The sequence below is a fragment of the Vigna unguiculata genome, chromosome 1 (assembly GCF_037176805.1).
Source record: "Vigna unguiculata cultivar grain cowpea cultivar isolate G323 ecotype 2 chromosome 1, ASM3717680v1, whole genome shotgun sequence".
NCBI lineage: Eukaryota > Viridiplantae > Streptophyta > Magnoliopsida > Fabales > Fabaceae > Vigna > Vigna unguiculata.
Genome location: NC_140792.1, coordinates 3,546,519 through 3,565,918, shown reverse-complemented (window position 1 = coordinate 3,565,918; position 19,400 = coordinate 3,546,519). Strand labels below are relative to the sequence as shown.

The following is a 19,400-nucleotide window of genomic DNA, read 5'->3' as shown; positions in this document are numbered from 1 at the left end:
AGAAGCGAATCAAACCTTCGTATTCAGCGGTGGTCAACGATTGTTGTAGCTCTGGTCGTCAGCAGATTTTACCATCCAAAGAAAAAATTACAGTAACCCTAAACGAGCGTTTCACCTATTTCACTTAACCTAAAACGTAAATTAAAAAAAAAATTAATGAGACACGTGTCAATTATGTGTCAGCACAAGTGTCAACAGATCTGGTACTGATGTGGAACGTCGTTTACCACGCAAGCACATTTTTATCGCCGTTCAAAAATAAAGATAAAAAATAAATGTTTTGAAAGCGCAAGGACCAAACAATGATTGAGTTTCGAGCATGGACTATTTACAAAATTCACTAAAACTACGGAGACTTAAAAACATATTTTTCCCTAATAAATAAGTTTAAAATCGATACTAATTTAAGATTTGAGAAACTTAGTAGAAGCCTCTGGATAAGATTAAATGAATATATAAATATAAATACAAATAAATTTAAGCTTATTTTTAAATTTATATAATGAATAGATTCTAAAATAAAAATAAATTGATCTTCGTCCTTTCTAGTATAACTTACGTACAAATTTTCGCTGTTAACAAGTTAAAACTCTTTGTGAATACGTTTATTTCATTATTTTTGGAATCCCTAGTTTTTCCTAATTAATAATATTCATTACATTCTCCTTAAAATATGCATTACATTTTAAATTTAAAAACTTCATTTAAATTCTTAAAACATATTTTTACTTTTATATAAACACAGCCTAATTAATATCGGCATTGACAATAGTAAATACTTTTATATAATTTTTAATCATAAGTTATTATTTAAATGAAGTCTACTTTAATCACATCACGTTTACTAGTTGGTATGAATTATCATTTAATCAACTTCAAACAGAAATTTAAGCTCTCCAAAACATATACATAAAAGAGAAGTAATAAGTGTATTGAATGAATTGAGAAAAAAAGTATGCTACATTTAATATAACCATAATCCAAACATACTATAAATCCGATTCAAAGTTCAAACATGCATTTATTCATGTTTATTAAGCAAGTTGTTAATTGTTTAACTTAATTTAAAGTATTAAATTTGTCTATAACTGTAATGCGTTTTCTTAAATTATCTTTAAATAATTAATAAATGGAGAAAAACAAACAATAAATTTTAATTTTAAAGCAAAATCTGTAAATTTTCATGGAAAAGAGAGAATCATAGACCATTAAAATAACTAAAAAAAGAATAAGATTTTTGTTGTCGTTGAAGACAATGTTTATGTTTGAAAGAAGAATGATAAGGCAGGAGACAGAGATGAAAAGTTCTCAAATTTTCAAAGCAAAGATTACATAACAAACCCGTTCTTACTCCCTGTTTTATTTTTAATTCGTTGATTTGTTTTTTCCCGAGAAAATTCTCTCTCCTCTGTCTCTCTCCCTGGTTTGAATTCTTCTTCTACTCACAAACGCGCACTTGTGTCTTCTTTCTTATTTATTGCACTTGTCATATCGTATACACGCTCTCACCCACCAAAATTTTCATCATTAACCCTTCCTCTCTGTTTCTGTAATGGCCCTTTGATAAAAAAACATCATCATTTCAGGTATTTGTCTCTCTCTATTCAATTTTCAACATCTCTGAGTTTTTATTCTTTTTTAAAGAAGTTTGTATATTTTCGTTTCTGGGTTTTGATTTTTCGAAACATTTTCATACATGGGGTGTTTAAAGTTTCAATTTTTAACTAAATTTTCGTGTGACCCACCTTATTAATGTCATTTTTTTAAATTTTGGTAAGAGTGTTGTTTTTGTGTGTCGTAGGTAGATCTGTGGTGGGTTTGGTCTGAAACCCAAAGCATTTGTTTGATGTTTCCAAGGTTGGGATTTTGGTTATTGAGCGTGTGGAATTGATGAAACACTTTGTTGCTACCCCTTGTGATTGATTCGCGTGATCAGTTTCTGCTTGGTCAATTGGGGTGTCTTAGATTGTTTGGGGCCATGCAAAAAATGTAAATGTTCAAACTGGGTGCCTTGGATTATCATGCATGTGTGTGGCTTGTTTTGGCTTTGGGGGTTAGGTTTTGATGGCATTGTGTTCGTTGACCTTTTTCATTTGTTGTGTATTGAGTTTGATTCGATAATGATGTTTATTGGAATGATTTGTGTGGGTTTTTGTGGACAGCCATGCATCAATTAACAGTTGGGTTACTGGTTTCTTTGTATTATATTAGTTTTTAGTTATTTTCCGTTGTTCACTTTCATCACTTCATTTTATGTTAATTTTTTGTTGTATAATGTTTCTTTTTTTTAATTAGTTTTAGCTCGTGAGTGTTGGTTTCTTTAGGCCACAATTTGATGCTAATATTGGTAGTTGAGTAGTGTTGGTGATTTTAGTCTCAATTTTGTGTAATTCCATTTCACTTTTCCGTTCATGTTTTTCTTCAATGTCTAAGGCAAATGGAAAACCCAAGCTATTTTGATGGGTACTTGATAAAACATACCCACTAGATCATTGCTTTTGGAAACAATTCCTAAGCTAGAAAAGTGGACTGAACTTTGAATATTTTTGAATGATGATTGCAACTTTTAGAAGTTTGATTTCTTTTGTTTGCTGTTATAAATTATATTCATCAGTTTTATGCTTTATTCAGCCATACAAAGTTGCTAAATTATATTTCAAAATCAATATTAATGTCATCGGTAATTGTTCTACCTTAATCCTCCCAACACAGGAAAGCAACCCTAGTTTAAGAAAATTGATAGAGAATGGATGTAAGTGTTAGTTTCCTAAGTTAAAATAAGTTGGTAATATGCATATAATACTTACTAGTTATGTGAACTGTGATAATGTATATTGTATAGAAAGAAATATGAATTCTATTCATCAAATTTCATGTGGTTGATCCGTGATTAATGAAATGATTTTCTTTTTTCATTCTCAAAAGGGCTTCTGGGGGTTGGTCGGACAAGCATGGCATCTAGTCATCCATTCTTTGATGATATTCGAAGCAAATCTAGCGTCGATCCTCCTCAAACGGAAGAGCCAACTGAAATTGGTGAACTTGTGAATGAGCCTCTGCAGACTGCTCTTAAACCTCATGGAACTGTTACAAGCAGTGTTCGCGAGCTGTTAGAGTGCCCTGTGTGTTTAAATGCTATGTACCCTCCAATCCACCAGGTTTGTTTTTGTTGATGTTAATTGCTCTGATTTGTTTGGTTCCTAACATAGCATGTGGTTGTAATTTAGTAGTACTGGGGTCAATTGTGCATGCCCTGATTGATTTTTGAAAACTAAGTACTTTTCCCTTCTTGATTTTGTTTCATGATTTGCAATGTTTTGCCTTTTTCTATGATTAAGTGTGAATTTAGTTCTCATTTGAAGTATTTTTCCAAAAACATGTCATTGAACTAATTGTGATTCAAATGTAAATCCCCTATTCATGTCTATGGGCTGATCTATGCTGAGATGATTGGATATCTTCAGCTTTTTTTGGTTAGATATGAAGAAATTTGGATTACACATGCTATGGAAATCGATGATAAATTATGGGTTATATCTCATTTGAAATGTCAAATAACTAAGTGTGTGTTTGGATCACCGTTGAAAAAGTTAAGTGTGGATGAATGACTGAAACTTCATCCAACGGAAAAGCATCAAAGGTGTTGCTTATGCAACCACAGTTTGGACCTCTTTGATACTCAATGAAACGTCAAAAAAATTGTCAAACAAGCGTATGTGACTTTCAATGGTCTTTAACTGACTTTTGGCTTTTGGGTGTTCGGTAATCCAAACACACGCTAAATCTTATTAAGTTTCATTTCATTTGAAATAAATCCTTTGAACTTAATTTAGAGGATGTGATACTCTCATACATGGAACAAAGATGAAAACACTAGGACTTAGTGATGTTTGTCATATGTAACTTTTGGAGTTTATTTATGTTTCTTTCAACTCAAAATAATCATACTTCGACAATTTTATTGAAAATAACCTATTTTGAAATTTGCATAACAGCATTTGCTTTGTTGATCTTTGCTGCAGTGTTCAAATGGTCACACTTTATGCTCTGGTTGCAAACCTAGAGTCCATGATCGGTGTCCTACATGTAGGCATGAGCTTGGCAATATCAGATGTTTGGCACTGGAAAAGGTGGCTGCATCATTAGAACTTCCCTGTAAATATCAAGGTTTTGGGTGCATTGGCATATACCCATATTACAGCAAGCTAAAGCATGAATCTCAATGTGCCTTTAGACCTTATAATTGTCCATATGCTGGTTCTGAATGTTCAGTTATGGGTGATATACCTTATCTTGTGACCCATCTGAAAGATGATCATAAAGTGGACATGCACAATGGTTGTACTTTTAATCACCGCTATGTCAAAACAAATCCACAAGAAGTTGAAAACGCCACGTGGATGTTAACGGTAATGTTTTTCGCCAAACTCCTTTCTCTATTCTTTTGTCCAGCTATTATTGATTGATGTTTGTTGTGACTGACTCATAAAATGATGCAGTTCTTTCTATATGATGAGCTTTCTCACAGTCTCATGATCTCAATTAAACTTTAACCAATAATAATAGGGTGTTGTTACTTGCTAGCAATCCTAAAGAATCCAGTGATGAAATTGTTATTTTCAGCTGTGTTAGTATGTAAATAACCACACTCTTCATCAGCAGATATCTTGATGGGAACATAGAATTGAAGTAAACTAAACTAAACTTATTCACCATTTGTAAATTTCTTATGCTTCAACAAGAAAAGTCATTAGATTAATGTATTTCAATTCTGCAACATATCAAACTTGTGTCTCACATTTTGGATAGCACCACAACACAATACAACATAACACAACACAACATAACACAACACAACACAATTTGCCTTCATATATAGATTTGTGCAAAACTATGTGACTTAGGCATTTAGCTGATTTTGGAGGTGACTTTTGTTTGTAGGTTTTCAGTTGCTTTGGTCAGTATTTCTGTCTACACTTTGAAGCTTTTCAGCTAGGAATGGCTCCTGTGTACATAGCTTTTTTGCGGTTCATGGGGGATGACAACGAGGCGAAGAATTACACGTACAGTCTGGAGGTGGGTGGAAATGGGAGGAAGATGATTTGGCAAGGGGTGCCCAGAAGCATAAGGGATAGCCACCGCAAGGTTCGTGACAGTTTTGATGGTCTCATCATTCAGAGGAGCATGGCTCTATTCTTTTCTGGGGGTGACAAGAAGGAACTGAAACTACGAGTCACTGGGAGAATTTGGAAAGAACAGTGATCGGTGATGATCCTTTTGTATTAACTACACTAGTTTGTAGTGTATCTATTTCTTAATTCTTTTGTAGTGGTATGAATCATCTGTTCATGTATTGTGTTTTGTAATTTAGGTGGCAACATCTCTTTGCTTAGCTCTAGATCAAATACATGAGCAAGCAGGCTCATTATGATATATTTTAATATAGATGTACAATCTTAGCTTGCTCCAATCTTCTGAGCTTTTAAAGTTCTTTAGTTCATGATTTCATCAAAAGGGTATGTGACAATTATAGTCTAATTTTTTTTTTTTTTAGTTTCTGGTTGAAATCTGAACCAAAAAGTGCTTTTTGCATTTTTATCCTTTAATACAGATTTCAACAGAAGTTTTATATGAATTGCATTATTCTGTCGTGAGTTTTTTGTGAAAATAATCTTAAGGGAAGATTGGTAAGTATGTATAGCTCAATGTTTTTTCTTTACCAAAAGGAAAATTTTTTATTTAGATCTGTCACTATAATTTAATATTTCATATTCAATGCATTTCTTAATTAGATTTAAAATATTGCAAGTTGATGTAAATATGGACTTACAAAAAAAAAGAAGATAAATATTAGGAGGTATTTATAATTTTGTTTAACATTTTTTATTTTATTTTTTTAATTATAAAAACTGTTTTTAACATTTTTTCGTTGTATAAAGAACATTAAAATCAACTTATTTTTATTTTCTGTACAATTTTTTAAATCAATGTGACAGTTTTTATAATTAAAATAAAAAATGAAAATGAACCATCCATTACAGAGCACTGTCACAAGTCACCATTTGAAATGATGCTTGAAAGGAGTTAATGGCCTTGATGGTTGAAGAAAATATAAAGGATAATGTAATAAAAATTACTGACATGCAACCAATCTTATTTCATTCACAATTCTAAGACCATACATCATGATTTAATTACACATTTGCATTCTTTAAACAATACAAACAAAAATTATAATTGATGGAGTTTCAAGGTGTGGTGGTTGGTTTAGACTCCATAGGCAACAGAATTGGAAATAGAAATAAGTGTTTAAGATTTTTGTAGTAATAAAATTCGGAGTGGTAAAAGGAGACTAGATTAGAAATTAGACTAGTGGAAGGTGGCTAGAGGAAATAGTGGAAACCTCTAACTTAGGTGCTCTCAAAATAATAGAAGAGTGGAGTGATCTCAACACAAACATTTTATTAGCAATTTCAAGAGTCAACTCTACAAAGTGCTCTAGGACTCTCTTTTATAGAAGAGAAGGTCACTAATGCACATGCACATGAAATTATATTTGAAATGAGATGCAAGTTTGGAGAAGAAGTCTCTTTCTTAGCCCTTGGATGAGCATGATGGGTTGGATGCGTGACAAGGGGCATGACACTCCTTTGCAAGCTACAAGCCACTTCTTTCATGTGGCAAGGAGAGTGTCTAGGCCAATGCTCTGTATTGGGATTGGATTAGCCCAATTAAAATCTAAGGAACAAGTTTATTTAGCCTACTATTTATGAAAGCAAGAGCTAAACAATGGACCCAATTTAAAAGGCTATTCTAATGATCAATCATGCAATCTCTTCATATCTTCACATCTTCTTTGGTCCATGAAAAGAATAATTGAAATCCATGAGAAGTTTGTCTATTTTGAGGCAAACTCATTTAGATATTCTTTAGAATGTTCCTTGTTATTAGGTCTCTTGGTGGGCTTTGGGCTTGAGATGCATGTGGGCCATGGATTGGGCCTTGAGCATGATTTGGGTCAAGGTTTTGGTCCAAGCTATAAGCCTTGTTGGGATCACATCATCCCCTCCCTCTTGAAGAGGATTTGTCCTCAGATTAAGAGGGTTGTTTAAGGCTCACAACAGCAAAAGTTGGGTTCCACCAAGATCAAAAATATATCTCTAATAATCATCAAACATTATTTTAGTATAATCATAGAGACCATGCAGTCGATATTGACACAAAATGCGTGAAGACGGGCTTTTAAGTTTGGAAAAATGTGATATGCGGCCCACTTTACATAAATTTTGATTTTCATTTTGACCTAATTGAAACCTAAAAGGTAACTCTAAGTCAAAGGTTGGTTTTGGAAAATCTTTGGAGGATTTTGAAATAATGGGTGAAGGTGGAAAACATTTTTAGGAAGAACTAAGACAAAAGAATTAATGGAAGATGAGGTAGAGTGTAAAGATGAAATCATTCCCTTTGAAAGCTTAATCTTGAGGTCTTTGTATCTCTATTACCCTAAATAAGAGTTCCTTTGCTTCTTTCCTCTTAATCTCTTCCTCTTTTCTTTTTAACTATTCCCTTTTTCTTTTTAATTCTTCCTCTTGTCTTACTCTCTCTTTTTCTTCATACTCTTTTCTCTCTTTTTCCTCCTTCTCTATGCTTAACTTCTCCTCAATCTTTCGTTCCTCTTCTTCTCTCAATTCTTTCTCAATTTTTTCTCTTTTCTCTTGCACTCATGTCTCTTTTTCCACGTGCTCTCTTTGCTTTTTAATTGCTCTTTGCTTTTCAATTTCTCTTTGCTTTTCAAATGCCTTTTGCATTTCAAATGCTCTGTGCTTTTCAAATGCCTTTTGCATTTCAAATTATCAAAGTTTTTCAAACTTTTCTTTTTTCTCTTTTCTTACTCAAGAGCAAGTCAAGTTTATCTTTAAAATCTCTTTTTTGACGAGAAAACTTTGCAAGATTTTGGATGAATGCATCACCTGTCAATGAAGTTTTTTATCCTAAACTGCTACTCTCGAGTTATCCTAAATAAAGAGGGAATAAACTATTTCCACATGCATGCTTTCAATTCATAAAATGTATTAATGTCAAATTTTCTTCCCTTCTCCACTCTAGATTTCCTTTGATGCTACTACTCACATGCACGTCCTACAAATCTAGAAATAACATGCCTAAAAATGTCAGATTGACTATATTTACGAAACAAAGGTTGCACCAACTTCTCTGTATCCCACATCCAATCTCTGAATGATATTGGTCCTATATCCTCTCCAAAGAATGGAATGTCACTATGAATGGTATGATGCAACTCATTACTACTATGCCTATGCAACCTAGGACTATATGTAGAATATGTACTCATGGTGATTGAATGAACTTATGCACTTGGATAGAAGGGTGAAAGAAGAGGACTAGCACAAGTGTACTTCCAGGTAAGTGAGGTGAGTCTCATGGACTTCTTAAGTACCAAGGCTAATCCTTGCCAAGGTTACACTTGCAAAAGTACTCAAAGTTCACACAAATGTTCAAGTAATAAGTAGATAGAATCACTTGAGACAAAGTACACAGACAAACAAACAAAGAAAACAAAGAAAATTTAACACTAAAAACGAATCCCTAATTGGCAAAATTTTAGAGACTTTGGTCTCACAAATCAAGCCATATGCAACGTGAAAACATGAATCTAAACTATGCGGCCTAAGGCAAGGTGAGAACACACTTAGAACTTTCAACACTCTTACCACTAAAAACGTTTCACTATAGGTGAGAAAGGTTCTACTTAGGAGATGAGATTGGAGACCTTGTGGTTCTCCAAAACATCTAAGTAGGCCACAATTACAATGAAAAAAAAACAACTAAAATTTGGAACACAAAGTAGGTGCTAAAATGAAGTATCCCGCAAGCACAATGGATACCAAAAGAATGGCCAAAAACAAGTTTAGAAACTCACAATTTTTTAGGCCATTTTACCAAAAAAATTTGCACACAAAGATACTTCAATTTGCACCAAATGAGTGACCAAAAGATGAAAAGAAAATAAAGAACAAAACTACAATGGAAACAAAGCAAAATAAAGGCTGAATGGTGCTGCCAAAACACTAATGTCCGAGAGCTTGATGGAAGGTTTAAGGCCTTAGTTGATGGCCAAAACTTATAGCACCAATTGTGGCAACTTGGAGGAACCACACACAATTATTTGGACATTCAAAGGTCACCAAAACAGCAACCAACAACTGCAAAACAGTGAAGAAAACAGCAAGAAAACTATGCAAAAATAAAATGGTTAGTACACACACTCTCAAAGGTTGTAGGATCAAAACTCTCAAAGGTGAGGAAGAGGAAGAAATTATAATGAAAGCACAAAGCTAAAAGTTTACTTCACATCCACCACCTAAGATGCTACCACTAGAATAGCAACCAAGCTAAAATTCATACCAAACACCAAATCAAATCTCAAACCCGAGAATCAATGCACTTGAAAAAAAGCAAAGAATAAAGCAAGAAAAGCTAATTAGAAGTGTTAAACCAAAATGAATGAACATGTAACATGACTTAAAGAGTACTCAAGGAATAACAAGCAAGAAATTAAAGTAAGAATTAAAGGCTAGCACAAACAAAAGGAACCTAGAATAGCACTAGAATTGAAGAGAAAATTTGAAAAAGAAGTGCTCAAACATGAAGCTTATAGTACTCATTGCAACAATGCCAAATGAAAGGAAAAATCCACTTGAAATTAAGGCAACTCAAGGCAATATAGAGCACACACCTAAGCCAAGAATTATATCAACAAAAAGCACTTAAAACACAACAAAATGCACACAAAACAACACTGAAAATGAATTTTCTAGAAACTGGCAGTCCAGAAAACGCTGATTGATGTTTCAACTTCACAGATTTTTCATATTTTTTGTACTCAACATTTTTTAGTGATTCTTTTTTTGTTATTTTATTCTATCTCTTATCTTTAAGAGGCAAAAATCAGAAAAAAAAAATTGGTTGAACCATGTGTTCAAGATAAATCACAAACAGTAGGTGTGCGTGTAGTGAAAACTGAAAACAGAGACTGTAGTAGAGTTGCTCACGAAAATTTAGAAGATGTTCTATGAACTTCAAGTAGAATGAACTTGATTATGATCTAGAATTAAGCATGAATCATAGAAGAACATCTAGAACACACAAAAGCAAGAATCCAATCGGTTAAATGGATCAAAAACAGTGAGAACATGCCTTACACATGCACAAGCATCACTTTGATGTTTATTGCTCTTTTGTGTGATGTAGGACTTGGTTCTCATCAAGAAAATGCAGAAAATAACAAATGAAATGAAACCGGAGATGAAACAAAACACTTAAACATGACTTAAGACAAAACACAAGATGATAAACAGAAAATAAATGGAAACCACCGAATGAAAATGAAGAACACACACTAGGAAGCAAAGAAAACGCTGCTGGAAAAATAAATGGAACTTAAAAACAAATGTGAACAAAAAATCATGGAGATCTACCATTTGAATCCATAGAATTCATGTAGACTCATAGATGTTCGGTTGATTTGAAGAAACTTGAAGAAAAGTCAAAGAAAATGGAAGAACAACACAAAAAGTGAAAGAACACAATGAAAATTGGATGAACAACACGAAAATTTGCAAGAACCACAAGATAAGACCGAGAACCTTACTCAAACTTGAGACTCCAAGAATGAGTGGCTCTTGATACCAATTTGATGGAGCTTCAAGGTGTGGTGGCTGGTTGAGACTCCATAGGCAGCGAAATTGGGAATAGAAACAAGTGTTTAAGGCTCTTGTAGTAATGAAATTTGGAGTGGTGAAAGGAGACTAGACTAGAAACTAAACTAGTGGAAGGTGGCTAGAGGAAATGTTGAAACCTCTAGCTTAGGTGCTCTCAAAATAATAGAAGAGTGAAGTGATCTCAACACAAACATTTTATTAGCAATTTCAATAGTCAACTCTACAAAGTGCTTTGTACTCTCTTTTATAGAAGAGAAGGTCACTAATGCACATGCACATGAAATTATATTTGAAATGAGATGCAAGTTTGGAGAAGAAGTCTCTTTCTTAGCCCTTGGATGAGCATGATGGGTTGGATGCGTGACAAGGGGCATGACACTCCTTTGCAAGCTACAAGCCACTCCTTTCATGTGGCAAGGAGAGTGTCTAGGCCAATGCTCTCTATTGGGCTTGGATTAGCCCAATTAAAATCTAAGGAACAAATTTATTTAGCCTATAATTTATGAAAGCAAGATCTAAACAATAGACCAAATTTAAAAGGCTATTCTAATGCTCAATCATGCAATCTCTTCATATCTTCACATCTTCTTTGGTCCATGAAAAGAATAATTGAAATCCATGAGAAGTTTGTCCATTTTGAGACAAACCCATTTGGATCTTCTTTAGAATGCTACTTGTTATTGGACCTCTTAGTGGACTTTAGGCTTGAGATGCATGTAGACCATAATTGGACCTTGAGCATGATTTGGACCAAGACTTTGGCCCAAACTTTAAGCCTTGTTGAAATCACATCAATAATTATTTAAATTCAAACTTTTTATTTTAATTTTAAAATTATAAACACATAATATAAAATTAAGAAAAGAAAACAAAAATTGGTAGAGCTGCAGTCGTGACCCAACAAGTTAAGCAGGAGAGATCAGAACAAACTAATCTCACCCCACTGAATCCTCTTTACCACCCTTACGGAATATTATATGAAGTAACATATTACCTATCTAGATTTTATTTTATTTTTGATTAAACTCTTCAGAAATTTAACAAAAAAAGATCCCTTCTAATATTGCAGCTGAAAAATGTCATCAATGTTATATTGTACCCAAAACCATCTTCCTCTGGGTAAGATTAGATGTCCCATGGAAACATAATTTTGATTCATCCTTTTCTTATTCTGTAGGGTTGCTGACATTAAGAACACTTGGCCAAATATGCTTTCCACCCTTCAAGCCTGTATTCACGAGCTGCCTCAGCAGGATTTGCTGCTTTGATTATGCCACGTCCCACAATGATTATGTCACTGCCCCTATCATGAACCACCTAAAAAGGAAAGTGAAAAAAGAAAACTAGGATCAATTTTTTCATAACCTAAAATTGGTGTAAAAGTTATTGCATATTAAGTTTCCTACAATCTGATTTTCAATTTTTTTCAATTTCACTTGTAGAAATTCAAACAAGTGAACTTCTCTTTTTAATGCTCTATGCAGAAAGCAAGGGCTCTTCCTTTTTCCTCCAATTTTTTTGTTTTCAATCCAAGAAAGAACAACAAATAATGTGGAAAAACACTTGTGCAAATCATTGTCTAAAGCAGCAACTTACAGAATATGGAGTGTTGTATTGCTGGCCTAAAGCATCACCACCAGTTACCATTTGAACTCCAGGAGTTGCCTGAATGAAAGAGGGATTTATAGGTGCTCCTGGCCATGATGCAGGATTGACTGAGATGAAGCCAATTACAAAATCAGAATGATCCTCAGCAATTTTTACTGCAGCTGCTGTATAATCTCCCTTGGCAAGGTTACCTGCTGAACTCATTTCAGCAAGCAGTAACAGACCCCTGCCACGAGGTAAACCCTGAGCATGGTTCAAGAAACTATGAGTTGAGGTGTTGCTATGATGGTGTAAAATAATTAAAATTACTACTGCTGCAGACCTTCAATTTTAATCCATCAACAATTCCAGGACCTGAGATTATGTGAGCATTCACTATATGAGCCCAGTCCAATATTTGAAAGATCCCTCTGAGACAGTGGAATAGAAACAAGTCATGTTGAATGCAGAAATGGATGAGAGGAATCCCAAAAAGGATTCATGACAATTGAGCAGTCTTACCCTGCATATTGCATGGTCACTGTGTTACCAATATCAGCAAATTTACGATCCTCAAAGATCAAGAAGTTATGTTTTTCTGCAATCTTCAATAGAATAAACCATATATTAGGCTCAAGTAGACCAGAAATTTAAAATATTGCTCGAAACATATCACACACAGTGCTCAAAATACATAAGGCCTTTATCATCTTAGGTTAAAGGCAGGAATCACCATCCTGTTTGAATAAATCCAAGCAAATAGTCTAGGCATGATTATGTCAATAATATCAGGAACCAAAAGGTTTCTTGAGCTAGCCGGGAAAGAAAAACATATGAACAAAAAAACGCTTCTTTTAGCACTATACCGAGAGAAGCTTTGAGCCAAATTCAGGAGTAAAATCTGGAAAAATATCCACATGAGTCTTCAGCAGGCAAATCTCAGGTCCAACCTGAGAAAGAAAACCAACCAAATAGTCAGAAGAAAATATATGATCATAGTCAATCTTCTTCTAATTAGAATCCAGTTGATGTTATAATGTCAGAAAACACAGAATTCTTCAAAGTACAAAAGCGAGAAAGAATTGTGCAAGCTGATGATCCGAGTGAGCAAAATAGTAGTGTCCAAGAAAATGACATCAGGACTACCTTCTCAGCAAGTTCAAGCAATTCAGCCGCAGTTCCAACATCAGCAGCCAGACACAAATTGCTCGTCTTCGCAGCCATTATCTCAAACAACCTCTTTCCCATTGGATTCTTTGAGAGCCTAGCCCTCTCCTCAAATGGCAAAGCCTTGACCTTTGTTGCAGGCTTCTCCACCTTTGCCACAGCCGCAACCTTCCGATTCTCCTCTAAGAACTTTGTAACAACCCCGACCATCTCCTCATCAAGTTTCCCATGATTGCTCAAAATTTTCACCATATCAGTCAATTTAATAATTGCATGCAGCTTGATGCCATTCTCCTCCAAATTTTCTCTCCCTCCTTGCTCTCTATCAATCAAAACAACAGCATCACTGATCTTCAACCCAGAAGCTCGTAGTGGTGCCGCTGTTTCCAAAACCGATGTGCCGCTTGTAACCAAATCCTCAATGATCAAACAACTTTGGCCAGCCTTGAAATCACCTTCAATAGCTTTAGCAGTGCCGTAATCTTTGATTTCCTTGCGGCGCATGACCATGGGAATGTTTTGGGCAAGGGAGACACATGTAGCAATTGGTAAGGCAGTGTAAGGGACACCACATACAAGATCATAGGAAGTGGAAGAGACTGAGGAAATAAGGGTTTGAGAGATTTGCTGGAGGAGAGAAGGGTAAGATATGATGAGGCGTAGGTCTATGTAGATTGGTGAGAAGATGCCAGATTTGAGCTTGAAGTTGCCAAATTTGACAGCTGAAATCTCATGGAGTTGAAGAACTAGAGACTCTACCAATGATGATGCTGACATTTCCACCCTTTTCTCAGTGTGTCTCAGAAAGAGGATTTATGATCTTAGAGATAACCTGTCTCACCCAGTATGCATAAGAAAACTGCTAAATTAAAGAGTTCGAACAATTGGTGTGCAGAGGTAAAAATTGAATACATATTTTTGTTCTGCAATTATAAACATCATAATGGAATTCAAAACATAGACTCATAGTTACAACATTCTCACCTTAGCTCACAGATCAGATCATAGATTGGCCAATTCGTACAAGTTACAACACAATCACTATCACTATCATAATACAGAGTAATGGGCAATGGCTAGAAGAAAATGAAAATTGGGTTAAGTAGAAGGTCACACAGACACAGATCAATCCGACAACCTCAACACAAATTCTTTCAAATTCTTAAAAAAGGGAGCCAAACCACATTCGACCAAAATACTTACAAGACTTCACAAAAACATGCTTTTGGGCCAAAACTTGTTACATCTTAGAAACTAAAAAGATGCAATCTACCTTCCAAACATGTTAACAGTTATGAAACCTGCGAGGAATCGATGACTGAACAGACCGAGAATGTCTTTCCTTTTCTTAAAAGAAAAAACATCAAACATCATCAGTGCTTAATCAGAAGGGGGGGGGGGGGCGCGGGGAAACACAAAAGCACAGTTTTAAACTAAAACTCAGGCAAAAAATGTAACAACCCAGATAAAGCTGCAACAATTTCAATAACATGTTAAACACACAGAATAGTTAAATGAACAAAAAAAAAATGTGCTGAAATAATACATGACATGCAAAGTTCCTTTTCACAATCTTCACTTTACTCCTTCATTGAACTAAAAAAACACACACCTGAGAGAAAGAGAGAGCTGTTATGGATGGAGATAGATAGACGGCGCTGCTCAAGTGGCTGCGTGCAATCTATGCAGTGCTCTTTATTCGTTAGGAAATGCCATGTCTGGTACTGCGTTTTTATATATTTATTATATATCATCTAACCCTACTATTTTCATTTATTGCCACTTGGTCCTCTACTAACAATAATTAACAACTCCGTCCGTTAAAATTTGTAAAAAGGGACACAAACATTCTAGTTTCATGGAAGAGAAATAAAATGGAAAAGAAAAAATATATATAAAGGTATTTGATTACAGAAAAACACAAGAAAGGAAAGAAATTTAATCTTATGAGACCCATATCTATTTTTTTTACTCAATTTATTTTTCTCAAATCAAACACTCCTTTTTATTTTTCATTTTTCAACTATTTTCGTTTTTAGTTTATTTATTTCATTTTTCTTTTACTACCAGAAAGACCGAACATGAAGTACCAGGTTGCAGAGGCTCGGCACAAGATCTATACGATATTAAAAACATGCAAAGTTGCCGTCGAACGGCACATGCAAAATGGGTCAACAAAACATCTCAATTTTTTTAGGATGTTCTAAACTGAATCATTTTCAATAGTGACCCAGACAAAAAACATTTTCAATAGGGAACCACTGTACCATAAACCAAACAAAATCAAGAGGTGAAAAAATCGAAACATCAGAAGAAACAGTTACGCCGGAAATAAGCATTATCTGGTCGGTTCGGTTTTGTTTTTTATGCTGAACCGAACCGTGAAAATGAGAACAGAGGAAAAAACCGTGGAAGTGGAAATGAGAAGGAAAAGGAGGCGAAAAAGACATACCAAGTAGAAACGCAGATGGAAGGCAAGGATGACAAGGGTTACGGGGAAAACGAGAATGAGTGTGCAGTGATGAAACTTTCTCCATATAACACATTGCCCAAAGATATTTAAATATAAAATAAAACTAAATGTTATGATAAAATTTTATTTACCAATTACTATTAATAAAACCGATTATCTTTTTAATTTTTTTTATAAGATTTTTTTTTTCATTTTACTTTTATTGATATATTAATTTTATTATTTTACTATTTGGATTTTTTAACTTAATTAACTTCTATAATAACAATTATAATAATTTAAAAACTAATTATTTTATAAATATTTTATGAATATATTTTTATAATTTTAATAACATTTTTCATTTTAATTATTATGATAAGATACATTTTTCTTCTGATTAAGAAAATTGGATATAGATATACATAACTTACGTGTTTTACTAAATTTGAATAAAAATTATTATTCTTATTAGATTTTCTAAAAGCTGAATATTAATTATCCATTTAAAATATTAAAATTTATTTATTTTGCTAGAAAAACATATGTGAAAATTTTTATTAATTTTATTATTATGAATAAAAGTAAATTTTGTAATTATTCTCTATAAAAGAAAACATGAAATAATTTCTTATTAATAATTGTAGGATAGATACAGCTGTAATACAAATTAGATGAAATAGGCAAATCAATAAGTAATAAATTTGAGGGTCATATTAGGTAATATTTCTTTTTTTTTAAGATCGAATTGTTTAGTAAGTTAATTAATTTATGGATTATTCTGTGTAAATTTGAACAAGACATATGCTTTTATATTGATTAGTGTAAAAACATAAAATAACGACGGGATAGGCTATGTTCTCCTAAAAAAAATGTTTATTTTGATGTTGTAACAATTTTAAAATTATTGACAAAATTTAGACCATAGTAAATATAGATTTCAATTCCTTAAAAGAATTTTAGCAATAACCAGAGAGTTTGGGGCTTTCACAACAAACAATTCCTACATAACAAGTTGTTGTACCTTTGACAACTAGAATTAACATAAAGGGGAGTTGTGTAGTTGAAGAGAAAGCAAGGGACGTCGTTAAGGTTGTGGTCGAGAAAGTTTGTCATGACAGTTTGTCTACCAATAGATGGGGTATAAATTGTGACAAACATTTCAGTCTTTCTTAGCTTAGTCTAGAGACCTTGTTAGACCTATTTTGTGCCTCCTAGTTAGAACTTTCTTAGCCTATGCTATTATATTTTAAGTTTGAATGATTTGTAGTTAAGACTTACTTAACTTGTTTTTCATGTAATAATAACATTGTCCTAAACATAACACTTAGATAAAGAAGCGATGTGTATCTATAGAGAATTCTAGAGGTGCATTATTAGAGGTTGCTAGCGCCATAGGTACAAACCCAATAAAAGTTATGTGGGATTCTAATGTATTTAGTTGTGACAGTGAAATCCCTTTATACATACAAGATAGATGGGCTAGAGGTTGCGACATAAAATTAAGAATTAAATTTAGTTATTTAGTTATGCATGATAATTTCTTTACCAATTTTGTAATGTTAATTATTGTATTATGCTTTAAATAATTTGATTTTAGGTATGTGTTTAGATTATGTGGGATTCTAATGTATTTGGTTGTGACAGTGAAATCCCTTTATACATACACGATAGATGGGTTAGAGGTTGCGACATAAAATTAAGAATTAAATTCAGTTATTTAGTTATGCATGATAATCTCTTTACCAATTTTGTAATGTTAATTATTGTATTATGCTTTAAATAATTTGATTTTAGGTATGTGTTTAGATTATGTTATAATGAAGGAACACATAATGTGTACAAATTCATGAATTCCAACTTATTCATCCATTAGGGAATAAGAAACCTTAAATCCAAACATACATCACCATCATCTTGGTTCAAAGGGGAAGCAAATACATTTTGCTTCTTATATTCATGAGTAAGTGTAGTTTGTTGTGTCTTCAAATTATAATCCATCTTTTTGAGTTGTAAAGATAATTATTTTCAATGTATATGTCACTAGCAGCTACTTGTCATTTCCCTAATTGATCACATTACTGCATGATTTTGCTTGTTGAACAAGAAACCCTCCATACATCTAAAACAAATAGTTAATCGGTAAGAACACCAATTTATGTGGTTTCATTTTATATAAGTGAACCCTAACTAGTGTTTTTTCTTATTAGTTCATACTCCAAATATGATATGTTGAAGGCTAAACCAACTACAAGATCGCAAAAGCTCACATGATTGCTCTTCAAGGTTTTCTATTTGTGTCTAAATATAGTTATTTGGTTATTTTGTTTTCTTAATCAAATATGTTCATTGTGTTGGTATTGAATTGTAGTGTAACAAACAAACTAGGGTACAAAGTGTGAATATTATGTGATGTAATGATGGTAATCATTGTTCGAACTAGTATTGATAGAGGTTGGTTCTAGGTAATGATTTAACTAATTCGTAATTAGAGTAACTTTGTCTATTTTACCTACTAATTTAATTTATTGTTTCTTGTTGTACGTTAGATTTAACAATACTTGGGCAACTTGTTTTACAGATTTATAAATATAATAAACTAGATGGTTTGTAAATATATTTTTGTTAGCTTAATTTCAATTGTTTAAAATTTTTCAATCATGACAATTGTACATTGTTGCTTAATTAGAACGAGAAAAAATGAACATAAAAATAGCTAAATATATAAGGTTAAGTATGTTGCTTATATTTTCTCATAAAGAATGGTTCTACACAAAATCATAGCTTAACATGATACTCATATGCAACAATTAGTGTGAGAATCGTTGTCACAGATAGGTGACAATTTCTTCTAACAATTATCGTCTATGATTAAATATAGATGATAGTTTAGATCATTGCCTAAAATGTTTTTTTGGACAACAACCAGATAGACGATATGTTTTTAACCATCGATAAAATCTTCGTATTACTGTTGTTTGTGACCTCGTTTGCATTAGTGATTTATGATTTTTTTTCCAATCTATATAATTTAGCACTTATATGACATATTCTAAAAGATTAGCCGATGTGCGCGTGTGTTTGAACAACATTTTTCTTGATAATAAATATATGTATGTATTTGATATCATAATGATCATAACGTTGCACCTTACATAACTACTAAAGTAAATTATTGTTTGATTGAAATGACATGATTGGGGTTTTTATAACAATTATACATTGGTTTTGTTGTTGATATCAGATAATTTGTTAAATTAGAATGTTTCAGTGTATGTATCAAGTGAATTTATAATTTATTTATAGGTAGTGAAGAAATCTAGACTCTTGAGACTGCAAGTGCAAAAAGGATGATTAGTGGATGCAATGTGGACCATTTAATTATATTATGAAAAAGGATGATTAACACTAGGATTATTGACATGTGAGAAATAGCTTCATTTGTTTTATTT

At 33.0% G+C, this 19,400-nt stretch overlaps 2 protein-coding genes across 4 annotated transcripts; one reads left to right on the top strand and one right to left on the bottom strand.

Moving 5' to 3' along the window:
* The first annotated feature begins 1,276 nt into the window (after positions 1-1,276).
* On the top strand, positions 1,277-5,470 carry LOC114180619 (E3 ubiquitin-protein ligase DIS1-like). Of its 2 annotated transcripts, none has more exons than XM_028066947.2 (4): positions 1,277-1,586; positions 2,926-3,158; positions 4,023-4,409; positions 4,942-5,470. In XM_028066947.2, the coding sequence occupies exons 2-4, from the start codon at positions 2,952-2,954 to the stop codon at positions 5,260-5,262; spliced, it is 915 nt and encodes a 304-aa protein (XP_027922748.1). In that variant the 5' UTR covers positions 1,277-1,586; positions 2,926-2,951; the 3' UTR covers positions 5,263-5,470. The 2 variants fall into 2 exon arrangements, with proteins under 2 accessions (XP_027922748.1, XP_027922788.1); XM_028066987.2 differs by lacking the exon at positions 1,277-1,586 and adding an exon at positions 1,627-1,989.
* Positions 5,471-11,778: 6,308 nt separating this feature from the next.
* Positions 11,779-16,031, bottom strand: LOC114192832 (uridine 5'-monophosphate synthase-like). 2 transcript variants are annotated; one of them, XM_028082655.2, is made up of 7 exons: positions 15,949-16,031; positions 13,476-14,328; positions 13,196-13,279; positions 12,852-12,934; positions 12,673-12,760; positions 12,339-12,593; positions 11,779-12,059 (listed from the first exon to the last, which is right to left on the bottom strand). In XM_028082655.2, the coding sequence occupies exons 2-7, from the start codon at positions 14,271-14,273 to the stop codon at positions 11,931-11,933; spliced, it is 1,437 nt and encodes a 478-aa protein (XP_027938456.1). In that variant the 5' UTR covers positions 14,274-14,328; positions 15,949-16,031; the 3' UTR covers positions 11,779-11,930. The 2 variants fall into 2 exon arrangements, with proteins under 2 accessions (XP_027938456.1, XP_027938455.1); XM_028082654.2 differs by lacking the exon at positions 15,949-16,031 and adding an exon at positions 15,109-15,370.
* Between the last annotated feature and the right edge of the window lie 3,369 nt (positions 16,032-19,400).